A 14,863-nucleotide genomic window follows, 5' to 3' on the forward strand; every position below is an offset into this window, starting at 1 on the left:
CCCACTCGATAAAATACACCGACAGAAATACGCGGTAGCTGCGCCGGAAATGCACCTTGATGTGTGAGCCGTTTCACTGAATCCTGGTGAGCATTATTCGGCTAAATTTATTTAACTCGCTACTCGGATAAAATTTTATCCATTGTTGTCGTTTATTTTCTTTCGCTACTAGCACGTTCTTTTGTTTATAAAAGCAACGTAAGTTTCAAAATTTTAAATAGTGTTTAAAAATATATATCTACGTTTATTTTTAATTTTAATAATATCGAAAACTTTTATCATTAACAAATAAGGTGAAAATATTCAAGGACTCTTAGTATAAAAATAATCAATATAAATCAGAAAAGGCGATGTAAGAGTCAAAAGATAAAAAATTCATTTAATTTTTTATTATTAATACGAAGAGCAAAGAGATATTCAAATTATACATATTTATTATTGCTTATGTTTCGTAAATTCAAATTAAAAAATGTGCCGGAATCACATTGCGGATTACATTTGCGATTTCGACCGACAAATGTTACGAGCAAGCTACTGTTTGCTTGCGAGTGAAAATGAGAGATGTGAAGGATGCACAATTGTGCGTGAACGACGTGTCCCGCGTGCCGAATGGCATCTCTGAAATCTGTATGCGATCTCTGCGATCTCCGTTGCGATTGTACCAGGAAAGAATAAAACTCACCGATTGCCATGATGACTTTCTTTACAAAAGAGCTCAGTTGAATGCCAAGGATATCTGCAAAACAAAATACATTATATTATAATTTATTTTCATATTATTATATACACTGTTATATGTCACGTTGCTGTTGAAATTTTCTCCGTTTTTAGGGTCACAATGCATTTAAGCATTATTTACCTGGGGATCGGAGATCAAGTTGTGCGGTTAAGAATGTTTACTAGGAAGTATTGGATAATTTTCGGAAGAATAATTGATAGTTGATTTTATTTGAAACCTCAATCTCTTCTCTCGTTGTCTTTGTCCGCCTTTAGTAGGCATAAAGGTAATATAAAGGAATTATGGCGTTTCGCTTCCATTACTGGACTTATCAGTAAGGCATTGTAGTGGAAGCCTACCTTTATGCCTGAGAGTTATTCGATCGAGATTCTATATAAAGAGATATACGCGTATCAAAGCACTTGCGAGAATTTGCGAATATCGATAGACCTCTGATGGCGGGTCGATGTAGTAATATTCTTCGCAATGTTTATCCAAAGTAATATATGTATTCCCCTCCTAATTTGCGCGCCGAACAATCGTCGGTCTTGAAACGCAACTCTATCTGAAAAGTTCCCCCAAATTGAGTGCCGAACAATCGTCGGTCTTGAAACGCAACTCTAATAATCTAAAATAACGTCCCTTTAATCAAATTATAATTTTAAACGCATCTCTTCGCTCGCGTAAATTAAAATGTTTGTAATAAGGCTCAATATGTTTTTAAGAACTAATATAGGGAAACAGGGCAATGAGCCAATAAATATTACGTTAAAAATCTTTTTAAATTAATTTAATATATTGCGAAGAATATTACGTAATTATGGCGTTTCGTCCCAGCTTCCACTACTGGACTCATCAGTAAGGCAATATATTAAATTAATTTAAAAAGATTTTTAACGTAATTTATTGGCTCATTGCCTTGTTTCTCTATATTAGTTGTTAAAAACATATTGAGCCTTATTATAAACATTTTAATATAAAGGAATTATCAATGTTCCTCGAAGGAGTGCTATGGAGTATCCCTTCAGGACCAATCAACACTCCTCAAGATTTGGTAGGACCTATACTTGCGCTTGTTTCCTTAAGATAAGGCAGCAAGGCTCCGCGTAAGCCCTACTCCCAACTCTACGAGTTTAGTCCTATAGATAAAAGTTTAGTAATTTATAATAGAAATTCGGTCTTCCTTATGCGAGGCAAATCTACTACATTCTGAATCATATACATCTAAAATTGATTTAATTTTATTAGAATAAAAAAAAAAAGAAGAAAAGGAAAAGACATTCGTCCTCGCATTCAGAAAGATTTCTATTTTACTGTTAATTATTATAGTTAATTGCTAAACGCTAATGTAATATACACTATTACTAATATAACGTTAATATACGGTTTTATTTATACAAGGACTTCTTTGAAAAAAGATCATGGGATATTCTTAGACGTTCTTTAGGATAGATAATCTATGTGACGCATATAGGTATAAAAACGTGATCTATTTGTTGGTTTAAACCAAACATACTTTTCAAAATTAAAAGATATGATAGAGAATTTGAAATAAAAGTAAGATATACCAAAGTGAAAATAAAATACTAGCTAGGAGTAAACTAAAGATAATATATTATATATTTATAATATAATAGGAAAAAGAGATCTACCAACACATATTTCTTTATCTGACAAGAAGAAAAATTTATGCGAAAAATTTACAATAGATACAAGGTATTTTCAAAATTATTTGACAAATAACACAGGTCTACATGGTTTCTTTTTTTTTTATACGAGATTGGTTTCCGATGTATTTTTGTACGCTGAAAACGATTGTGGGGTCCAAAAGTGCCCATCACGTCATGATTTTGAGAAAAGTGGGGATTAAAACCGCGAAAAACGTGTTTTTGGGTGTTTTGATCCCTATTTTTCTCAAAAACCAGATGTGCTAGAGACTTCTACCTATACTCAAATTAAAGCTTGAATCTTACACTACAAGAACCATATATGCAAAATTAAAAAAAAATAAATTATTTTGTATAAAATGGGGTTAAACCTCTACGGCCCTGTTATTACGATCGAAAACTGGGCCGTAGAGGTTTAACTTAATTTAAAGTTTAACCCCATTTTATACAAAATAGTTTTTTTTTATTGGCATATATGTTTCTTGTGGTATAAGAGTGGTATCAAGCTTTAATTTGAGTAAAGGTTGAAGTCTCTAGCTCATCTGGTTTCTGAGAAAAATAGGGATCAACACACCCAAAAACACGATTTTTGCGGTTTTGACCCCCATATTTCTCAAAATCGTGACGTGATAGGCTCTTTTAGACCCCAGAATCATGTTCAGAGCACAAAAATACGTCAAAAACCAGTCTCACATAAAAAAAAAAAAAAAAAAGTGAATTTTGTAGACCTGTGTAATTTATAACTATATTCCACGAAGATATCTATTTTTCATTGTTTTAATTAAAAATTACTGCATTTAATTAAATAGAAAAATTCTATATAATCTGTTTGTAGATTTTTTTTTTAAATATCAAATGGAATCTTTTCTGCTTTTCAGATACAGATCGTGTTCGTATGTTCCGTACGCGTTGGATCTCGCGGCGCTTGCTATCGAAAACTCATGCTGAAGTCTTGATGAAAGAGCTCGTTATCGCGATCACGAATCATCTCTCTCCTGATTCAGAAAATCGCACGCGGGAAAGTGCAAGTGTCCGTCGGACACTTTCATTCATCGCTGAAAATACATGCGAATATTATATTTAGCACGGTGAGAGGCACGCATTGCGCGCACGGGGGACACGACCCGTTTACACTTGTCTGCAGAAGGGGGTAGAGAACGAAGAAATGGGGGTCGAGTGCAAATACGATTCATTCACGTGTTATATGCACGCGACATTATCACGTTGTCATCCGTGTATCTCGCATCCGCTGTTATTATCCGCATAATAGTACCTACCTATCAAGTTGCTTTACGAGGGAATCTCTGCTTTATGAAAAGATTTCTTCCCAAGCGCAAGCACGTTGCGTCGTAATAATTAAAATCTTATTATCCACTAATTGACATAATTTTCACTTGAGCTTTGTAAAATTCATAATTTCGACATTTTAACATATGTATATACAGAACTTATATTTTTATGTTCAAATTATAATTATTAAGTCTACTTTTTCCTGCGTTTTACAATATTAGATATATATTATAATTATTTTTATCAATTTACGTGATTGTGATTAATGATATTAGCTGGGAATCCGTGCCTTTCCTCGAATTTAGTTCAGTAAATATGCGATGCAGCGACAATTTTCTGCTCTCATAGTTGCTGCAACGGTTACTATTTTCGTACGACCAGGAGAGGCAGAACGTGTGCCTGGTAGAGGTAGAGATAAATAGAAAGAGGGGGAGAGAGAGAGAGAGAGAGAGAGAAAAGAGAAAAGGATAGCAAGAGATTGAAAGAGAGGGAAACAGGGTGATTGTACCCATGAAAAGTCTAATGTTTTGGTATGAACACTTTTTGCCGAATTGTGCGTCTGCAAGGAATGAAATACACGATACTGTAAATTATCAAGATGTATTTTTTTATTAATGTAACTATAAAATTTTTAAAAACAGAAATTTTATAATACTCGTTCTTAACAGAAAATATGTTAATTTGTAATATAATGAAATGACATGAGGAACAATTATTAATTAATTCTGGCAAAAATGTAAATTTTTTAATTAATATATTTTAATTAATATAATAAGATAAAAGATTCGAGATATAAATTGTTAATTATATTAAAAATTTTCTTACTAAAAATGTCGGGAAAGTATAATAATAAAAAAGTTCATATAAATCTTGTACGCTCATAGATTGCCATTATACAAGATACAATCAATTGCATTTTATAGCCTGTTTATTTTGAAAGAGGTAATTTTAAACGGAAATAATATATTATATTAATGGTTGCTACGTGTGTGGGTAATGACGTACCTTGCAAATAAGAACTCTATTAAGCGTGATAATGTCTTTTATTCCGATTGTTCTTCGCATCGATCGTTTTACACAAATACCAAGGATATTTCGCATTTTCGTAAATAGGGGCTTTGTATCGCATTCACTTGACTCACGAAATTCTGGAAAATGTGAAATGTTTGTCATATTTTGCAGAAAGCCGAATAGGACCGCTTCCAAAGTTAAACGCGTTTTCCCGAACAAATCACGCACATTCGTTGCTATTAATAGAGACCTGTTCCTGCGATCGTGTCGCGGCGCACGCCGCGCTGCGTCGCGCCTTGCATCTGCACCTGCAGCGACGCATGGTCCGATAAAAAGAAGCCTGTATCCGGCGATGTGCACGTGCCCCTGTAAACGCGCACATGTGTGGCAGACGCTATATCCAGAATATAGCGCGTTGTTCGAGACTATAAAGACGCAGCTTAACGCGAGCACAATCGAGAAGCTCTTGCTTAGAAAAACGACTCGATTCTCCCTTCGGTAATTTTTTACTCCTAATACGTCCCGTTGTTATTGTTATTTCTCGAATTTTTTGTCTTTTAAGATAAAGACAGATTTACTTGTGCTATCCAAGATTATTTCTGATAATTCCTAAGGTGATAAAGCGAGGAAAAATATATAAAAGAATTGTATAAAGATGAACGAAAGGAGAAAATTATTGTTGAGAGAGAAAGAGAGAGAGAGAGAGAGAGAGTGAGAGAGAGAGAAATTTAAGATATCTATACTTTTAGATTAGAATTTTTGGAAGATGATATTTATTTCAAGTAATTCAAATTTACGTTCTTTTTCTTAATTTTATTTCATTAAAATAACCATCGATATTTTTAGTTTTATGAACTATATCACCCAATTATAATATTTAAAGTTAATATTAAATAAATTGATCTCTAAAATAGCTTGTTAATCATAATATATTGTTAAATATTAAATAAGAAATAATAAAAAGATAGGAGAGACACGTTTTTAATATACGCCATACCCTATATGTATTATCGATTTTCCAAATATGCTATATGTAGATTGCTTTATATATATCACTAATGCGATATCCGTTTATATAAAAGCCGTTCTCTACAGATCCTGAAAATATTCATTGTGGAAATGTAAAGTGAAAATAGTTGGTATAAAAGTAGAATTTTCGTGAGACAGATTTATTCCTTCGACGTAAGTCGAATTTTGCATAGTACGCGCCGGAGAGTACGAGTATGCAAATATAAGTCTAATCGATTTACATATCTCGCGATTTACGAACTCACCTTCAATATTTCATCGTTCATACAGCCTTTTATTATTCATTTTTTGTTCGTTCTACAATTCACTTAAGATGATCCTTGAGGAACGACATTTGAAAGAGAACATATTTCTAATAAACTTCAAGCAACGTTAGTTTGACACTACCGAATAAATGTATCTTTTGTGAAAGATTGCGAATTCTTATTTGCTTCTTCTTGTTTTTCTTCTCCACATAACTCATAATATCTTCTTTGCATAGCTTATCTGTGTTTTATTATATATCCTGTGATTATTTCATGCATCTTTGTACTCTTTCAGGACTGTAATATTCTCCATACAAAAATGCGTTCTCATATATTGAAAAAATATTTTCTTTGCAAAGATTGCGGAGTTAAGTATCTCATTCATTGATCAGAGTAAGGCGCAGCCTCATTACAAATTGTACACAAATTATTTCGTTTGCTGGAATGATCGGTAATTGCACCAGGCTTAAAGTGTTTTTTATTGCATAAGAACGTACGTATTCCGCGTCCGTTTGACACTTAATTAACATAGTTATGATTCACGAGATTATCGTCGACAACCGATCAGCAAGATCTCAATGCTGGTCTATTCGATCGTGCAACAGTTAAGATAGAAACATTAAGATAGCAGCTTTTTCTTCGTCTTTTTCACGTTTCGAGCACTGTTATCACCTCTGTCGCAACCATATCGCGTAGAAGAGATCCCTAGAAGAGATCTCGACGTTTTTTTCAGGATTTTTCAGTTATCACTTAGGGATTCGAAGGTTTCGACTCTGTCAGGGTCATGCTCGGTCAGGGATCGTGCACGGATACTGCACAACACTTCATGAAGCACTGACAAGCCAGACCAGGAGGGAGCTCCGTCGTCAGTGCTACCATATGATTGCTCTCGCTCCTTCGCTCGCTCGCTCACTCGCTTCACGTTCTCCTTCTCTTCTTCACTGCCACCACCCACGCATCTGGCAGTAGTGCGAAGGAACGCCCATACTTCGTACGAAACGTTATTTCGGGCTAGACAAGGACGGCAAAACTGAAACCCCGAAGGACAGTTCGTCAAAGAATTCACGTGTGCGTCTTGACCCTCCTCGCATGAGTTTTCCCTGATATCTGAAAGCAAAATCTGTACCACGTTTGTACAATCTGTACACACGCTGTATATTCGATTTTGTCATCAATAATGTTTTACTGTACATATCTACCAGGGATATGAACTACAGAAGTTTGAATGTGAAATGTAGATCTATCACGCAATAAATAAAAAATTAATAACACATTTTTAAAAATTATAATTTCTCATTTTCTTGAAATATTGAAAAAAGAAAAATAACAACTGAGACAATCTTTCTGGAAAATAGATTAGTGTGCTATTCTCCTAAAATTGATACAAGAGTTTATTTCTTCTTTTGATAAGAGTTCAATAACACTTTTCCTTAAAAGATATCATCGTTCAACAGTCAATAGTTGAGAACAAACGTGAACGTTTTCGTGGTACCTGTAGTACGCGCGTATCTTTCTCGGTGCCTACCTTAATTTCTATTGAGATAAGAATAGCGCCACGCGCGCACGCTTGCGTGTCTGTCACGCATATGCGTGCGGAAGCCGAGCGGAGCATGTATTTCCTGCCCTCGGAAAGTGTACGCATCTCCTTGAGCAGCGAAAGGGTTCGACCCTTTCGACACATTTCTCGCAGCCGCGTCTCGTAACCCTTTGAGTGATTATCGTACCGTAACTCACCGATAGAGTCAGAAATTGCTCGATTTAACTGCGACGAAGGGAACACGTGCTGCAGCATTTTCATCGGATCTCTCTAATCAAATTAATAATATTCATAAAGCCGGAAATTAATTCCGCAATTGCTGCGATCCTGCCAGCAAGAATCAAACCTTAGACCATCGATTTATAAACTCTTCATAAAAAAAAAAAACTTAAATCCTTAAAACAGAAAAAAAAGAATTTTTTTCAATCGACACATTTATTTGTTAGCGATATTTGTTATTTTATTAAAAAATATTTTTATTCCATCATGATGAAATTGTAAACCGAGAAAATGTCAACAAAAATTTTTCCTTTTGACCGTGTTAGTTTTGAGCAGCTTTGGGTCTATAACTACTAGATTTATGATGCAGGCGCCTGAATTTGATTCGCCACGTGGCGACCAAATGGTTATACGTTTCTTCAAACTATTGAATGCAGTCTATCTCTATTTTTCTTTTTCACATGATGTATTCATTGTGCATTGAATTTTCACAGTACGGCTGGCGCAGCTTGAGATATGCATATATGCATATGTACTACATTTTTCATACATATTATACACACATATATATATATATATATGATATGTATACTATGCAAAAAAATTAAGGGAGCACTTTAAAACCTGCAAATTTTGTTGATTTTGATATACAAAAAGATTATTTTAATATTTATTTGTAAATAAATATTGAAATAATCTTTGAAATATATATATATATATATATATATATATAAACATTATACACAATTACTTTTTATTGTTGCATATGTAGAATTACAGAATTTTATTATTTATCGCTAGCTGCAGAGAATGCGTCAGAGAGTGGATAGAGTAACGTTAGTAGTTGTAAATGAAAGTGCCGGCGACTGTTTTGTCGTCTTCACGCAGAAGCAAGAATGCATAATTGATCCATACATTCATTCACGTTTCGACGTGTCTCTCTCATTTGCCTCTTCTTGCGTTTCTTCAAAGAATTTGAATTTCCAATCAAGTTTCCGCATCCCTACGGCAAACATTCGTGTTTAGCGTGTTCCGCATATAAATCGAATTTCTTTGGGTGACAAATATGTATAAACGCAGTAGAAGAATATACGACAATTTATCAGACAACAGTGACACATTTAATATTCTTATATTTTTCTATGACAAATTAAAGTGCGATTCAGCGCAGCGTTGCAGTCAGTGAGATGTGTGTCTCGTCACTATTTCCTCTGGCTCGCGATCGTGCTAGATAAAATTTAATCTCGATCATCTCGATGAACAATTGGTTCTCGATTATAGAAATACCAGAGAGAGAATGAATGAGTCGCACTATTTAATCTCGCTTCCACGGTCGGTAAAGTCGCAATGTATATATAGAGGTTCAAGGTTATTTAACCGCGGGTGAAAGCCGCGAGTCTCCAGAGTCTTGTGGCGAGACGCGAGTCTTCAGAGTCTTGCGGAGCTCAATGCTTCATAGTGCTGTTTGCAACACGTTCGACCGCTTATTCTGAAGCGAAACGTTACCTGCTGTCTCGTTGCGAAGGATCGGGACTGATCTTCATGCCCGTAAGTGTGCTCTTTCACGATCTTCACACACGACTTCTCGAAAGAAGAAGCGATTTTGCAAAGATATAGAGCAACAGCCTACAAAGCGATAGCGATTAGCCTTAAAAGCGATCTCGAGACTCTCAGCGATAACGGTGCTTACGTAAGAGCAAATGCATGATCGTTATGTTGTCGGCACAATTTGTTAATAAACGCATTTTGTCGGTTTTGGTATTTAAAATGTATGCTGAAACAAATATGTATGCATTAATATAATTTTTTAGGACGTACAGCTCTCTCTCTCTCTCTCTCTCTCTCTCTCTCTCTCTCTCTCTCTCTCTCATCTCTTTTCCTCTCTTTTTTTCATAAAAGTAAAAAAAGAGACAAAAAGTTATTAATTAAATTTCTCATACTACACATTTTTTTATCACTACTCTATTAAATAGGAGTTCCGCGAAATCTCTCTACTAATATTAATGTCACAATAATTACTTTCACGAAATAACAGCTTAATATATATATTACAGTTCGCGATAAATTACTAAAAAGATTAATTTTTTAGATAATTTATTTAAGGGAAAGTACACTTTTAACGAAGAATGACGTCATAAACAACTGCAATTGTATGTTTTTGTAGAGTTTATATTTTTCAAAAATTTATACATTTACTTGCTCTGCGAAATAACGCCTTCTCTCTGCGAATGGCTAGACGCGTAGCGCAAGAGAAGGCGCAGAATTAAATCGCACTCTTAACTTAATATCGAGAGGAAAATGAGTTTTGCTTTATATCCTTCGAGTCTCTGGTTCAGTTCGAAGAAACGGGTAGCAAGAAGCCTTACTTCAATGTACATTAAGCAAAAGATTCCACAATTTCTCGCGGTAATCTCGCTTCCCTAACGTCATAGTTCTTTATAATAATCGCGACCAGGAAATTCACCCTCATAAAAGATCGTCTTAGATTCAATTCGATATTTTTTAGTTATAAGGATGAATGGATATGAATTTAAAGAGAATAATGAATTATATAATGATCCGAAAGAGGAGATAAATACGATTTTAGTTCCTGTTTGAGACAAGGTGGTTGAGACGCAAGGGTGAACGGTAAGCCGCAACTGCGCAATGGTACGAATTGCGCGTTTTGTAACGAGGGTGCCGGCTCGGGATGGCGAGTACGCAGTCGCGCGGGATTCCCCGGGAATCGGGTCTTTCCGGGTCTGCGACACGGTTTTCCCTTGACTCGGTTCACTTTGGCGTCCGAGGTAGTCGACGACGCGACGGCGACGTTTACGGACTAACTTGCTCGCTTTCGCAACAGGTGACGGAATCTCGACTGATTGGGTTTAAAAAGCGACGGGAGATCCTCAACGGGAAGCCCGGTAGCGGCTGCGACCTTTTTCCGCGTGCAAACGCCCTCGTGGAATCTCTGAAGGAGTAGGGTGGTAAGAGAGCATCAGGGGATTTCGGTAGGAGTCGCGAAATGAGTGTCGAGGACGCCATCAATTACTCGCCCAGTGAGGAGGAGGACTATTACGCTCTGTTATCTTGTGACGAGTCTTCCACGGTGAGGCCTAGCACGTTGAGGGGAATTTTTATTGCGTCTTATGAGCTCTGTGTCTCTGTTATAGACTGATCGCGCTACTACAGTGCACCATTTGAATTTAATGCCGTGTGTTGACCGAGAGAGAGATACATATTCATAAAAGTAAAACTTGAAAAAAGAGTTACTCTTTCTTTTTTTTTCCATCTTCCTGTTGGTCTTGTTAGACCTGTTAGATCAATCACAAATTCAATCTGCATATTTTCTAAAGCGGCTTGTTGTCTTGTGAGAAATGTTTGCTTTCGAATTATTCAAACCACGTTGTGCGGGTTTTGGATAATTAAGTCAAGTTAATTATTTTCTATTTCATTCTTTATATATAACAGGAAATTTCCCTTAAATTAATTAGTGTTTGTTCGCAATATTAATGCATCTAGGCTATTGTATATGTCATTGAACTATTATTGGTGAATTATGTTTGCTTTTCAGAGTCGAAGATAATTTTCATTTTTTAATTTATTATAAAATGAACGCAGTTACTATATTTCTGTCTATCAAATCACTCGTAACGTAGGCGTTACCTAATGAAATGTTCGTATTGAAATCTTCGTGTTAAGAAATGAGTTTGTCATGAAAATTAAATTATTAATTAAATTAAAAAGATCGCCTATTAAATTTAATATGAAATATGATAAAACAAGATGTGAATATTATAATATTTAGGAAAATACTATTTAATCATTTATCTAATTATTATCTATTTAATCTCTTATCTCTAATCATTATCTTAATTAATTCCAATAAAAAAAATTGATTAATAATTAAGTTTAATTTTAATTTAATTATTGAACTAATAATTAATTTTAATTAAAATTTGATTATTGAACTCTGCATTATGCAACAATTATTCAGTTTGCTTATTCATTAAAAGGAATTTAATTTTTAATTATATAGCTGTGATGTTTTATTTATGTAATGTATCATCAATTCTGTTATAGCTTATTTTATGAAAATTTAATTATTAAAGTATAAAATTCATAAACAATAATCTGAAAATTTTAATTATTATAACGCATTTATTGAGGCATTTAACGATGTACATATACAAAATTAATTTTCTACATCTGTACTGAAATGATTAAATTAAACGTCGAGTTGCTTCTGTGATAATTAGATCCCAGAAGGAAATTGCAATTTAAACTCTCCATTAATTGAATTCTCGATCAACACAATTATGTGTAGTTGCATCTGCTCCTAGTTTACGGTATGTTGCAGTTGTGCACAATAATATTCGTGCTGAAATCAAATCAATCTCGTGTCATACCGGGTGCGAAATTATTTTAATAGATTTAAACGTCTTTGCACTATTTTATTCAATAAAAAAATTTTATTTGTTCACGAGAAAATCATATTACGATATTACCAATATACATATTTTGGTCATATTAAAAACAGATTGTAAATTTTAGTATTTATAATATTTATTTGATTATGCATTTTATAGCAATAATAGTAGATATTAATAGTTTTAATAGTGATACACGCGATGGAAAGGTTGCTTGCCTTTCAATTCTTCAGTTTACATTTTATTATCTTAATCGAGAATTTTTTTATAAGAATTTCGTCCTCAGTCGATATATCGTGTAAGCGTGTTCATGACATTTCGTTTTCATTGACGAGACACAACGAACGTGACACTACTGCAGACAGTTGAGATATCCAGGCATATCTATGTGTTTATAAATCAATTCAATATCATGATATATTACAACGAAAATGTATTTAAATTAAAAATGTCAAAATTGTGCTCTTTTCTTCATAAAAATTATATATTTTAATATATATCATAAGTGGCTTAGATTATATATTTGTAATTAAAGTTCAAAGTTTATTCAGTAAAATCTCATTACAAAAATCAAATAATTATATCTGTAGTATTGAACAAATTTAATACGTTTCTCATATATTTTTCATTTAACGCGTATTAAATTGAAAAAAGAAACAGAGAACAACAAGAGAGAAAATACAAGTAAAAATTGATCAATTCCCATTCTTGCAATCGGATTAGGTCGAGCAGATTACAGCGGAATATAAGGTATTAGCACTGCAGTATCATCCAGACAAGAACGATGGTGACAAGGAGGCCGAAAAGAAATTTCAACAACTAAAGGTATGCCTCTTATACAATAAAAATTTTATTTTACGCGTAAACAAAGAGAGTGAGACTCTGATATTTTCTATCTTATATCGTAGTATGCAAAAGAAGTTCTATGCGATCCTGAAAAGAGAAGCAATTATGATAAATGGCGGAATAGCGGTATTAAGATCAGTTACAAACAATGGGTCGGTATGAAGGAGCATGTGCAGCAGGTAAGGCGCAATAATTAATGCACCTATTGTTATTCATTTTGGACGATCAATTGCAGTTAATTACCATGTAATTTGTTTGTTTTTAATATACTTTGGAAAAAGTCAATTTTTTTACGTATACCGTCAGTCGTGTTTAATGCAGCAAGCTTGTGAAACGTATTGATTCTATTTATAAATTTATAATTAAAATTCTCATTCAAGATGCAAAAAAAATCATAAATTATAGACATTAAATAGCCATTTAATATCTTAAGTAGTCTTTTTCTAAGTCTTTCTTCTTCGAATTGTAGATTATTTCATCAATCTCTTGACTAATTTCTTTCTCGCTGAAAATGGAGGAGCGCTCTGTAACAGTAATAAGGGTCCAAAAGGCCTCTAATTTCGCGTTCTATATTATGTCTTGTGAAGTTAATCGGATCTTCTTCTGTTTATAGACTATGCATTGGAGCACACCGAAGACAAAGGACAGAATGCTGCCGGATACTGAAGAGGCAGGTGGTTCACCGGCTCACCTCAAAGGTCACCCTACAAATGCGCACAGGAGGGCTTCAGAGGGTGGTGCCATGAATCTCTACTATCGTTCGGGCCATGGCGTTCCGTTCTATCAGGAGTCCAACGAGGTTGTCAGTAAGTTTCGCAATTACGAGATTTAAAAGGTCTCCAACGTAATTCTCAGAACCGTTTCCATTGTACTGGATGCTCTTATGACAACAGGAACATGTTGCACGTTAGACAAATATCTACCTGTATATGAGTGTACGGGGCGTTGGTCGGATCGTGTTGGCGTGCACATAGATGCACATTCCTCATAAAATGGCGAGAGGCGCGTGAGTTTCGTTATTCATCATCGAGCAATTTGTCACGTTTCTTTCCACCCTGTTTACATGCGATCTTGCAATCAAGAGACTTTTATTGTTGTTGCATCACTTATTAAGCTGCGGACTTGATGGTCTATCATCTGATATAACGTCAGCAAAATAATCGAAGATATTTTTTCAAGAAAACTTCATGGAAGCAATAAATCTTTTTATTATACAACTTTCTATTTTGGACGCTTCGTGGATTGCTTTTTCGTTTAAAGATGCATGCCAACTCGATGCAACAAACCACCTTGGTACACGTGTATGTACGTGCTCGCGATTGTACGTACGTATGTGTCGCCTTCAGATTTATATTTTGTTATACTATACTAAGCACGACGAGAGGAAAGGATCGAGGAATGCGGACGGAGGACGTTTGGTATCATTTGAATTCCCTTTCTGAAGTCTCCCGATTAAACGTCCGACTAACTGAATATTATAAATCGAGCTTCTCTCGATCGCACATTCTATGTGTGTCTCTTAATCTTACGAGATGTTTAGCAACAAGAGTTAAATGATGTCAAGGGCAGTATAGTTTTATCTGTGATCCCGCGAATAAATTTTCCACTAGTGGTTAACTGGTCGTTTCAATCGTAAACACACTGGAAAGAAATACTTAAGCGTCTGTTAAATAAAAACACTTTTTGTGAATTCATTATTCACAATAACGTAATTTTATCGTAACGATTATCAGTGTAATTTAAATATTAATTAATATATAATTGGTTTCCATCTCAGGTAGTCGTTGCTTTCGATGTGAGTAACTTATGCACGTCTTTATTGGCTGAAAATACTAACTTTAAATGTCACGTATCTAAAATGCGGTTACAAGATTGGGACAATGGAATCGCAA

At 34.5% G+C, this 14,863-nt stretch overlaps 1 protein-coding gene across 2 annotated transcripts; it reads left to right on the top strand.

The window, feature by feature from the left end:
- The first annotated feature begins 9,254 nt into the window (after window positions 1–9,254).
- jdp (DnaJ domain-containing protein) lies at window positions 9,255–14,050 on the top strand. 2 transcript variants are annotated; one of them, XM_018544796.1, is made up of 4 exons: window positions 9,255–9,264; window positions 12,849–12,950; window positions 13,034–13,150; window positions 13,585–14,050. In XM_018544796.1, exons 1-4 carry the CDS (start codon window positions 9,259–9,261, stop codon window positions 13,801–13,803), a joined length of 444 nt encoding a protein of 147 aa, XP_018400298.1. In that variant the 5' UTR covers window positions 9,255–9,258; the 3' UTR covers window positions 13,804–14,050. The 2 variants fall into 2 exon arrangements, with proteins under 2 accessions (XP_018400298.1, XP_018400297.1); XM_018544795.1 differs by lacking the exon at window positions 9,255–9,264 and adding an exon at window positions 10,541–10,804.
- The last annotated feature ends 813 nt before the right edge of the window (window positions 14,051–14,863 follow it).

The sequence above is a fragment of the Cyphomyrmex costatus genome, unplaced genomic scaffold, assembly GCF_001594065.2.
Source record: "Cyphomyrmex costatus isolate MS0001 unplaced genomic scaffold, Ccosl1.0 scaffold467, whole genome shotgun sequence".
Taxonomy (NCBI): domain Eukaryota; kingdom Metazoa; phylum Arthropoda; class Insecta; order Hymenoptera; family Formicidae; genus Cyphomyrmex; species Cyphomyrmex costatus.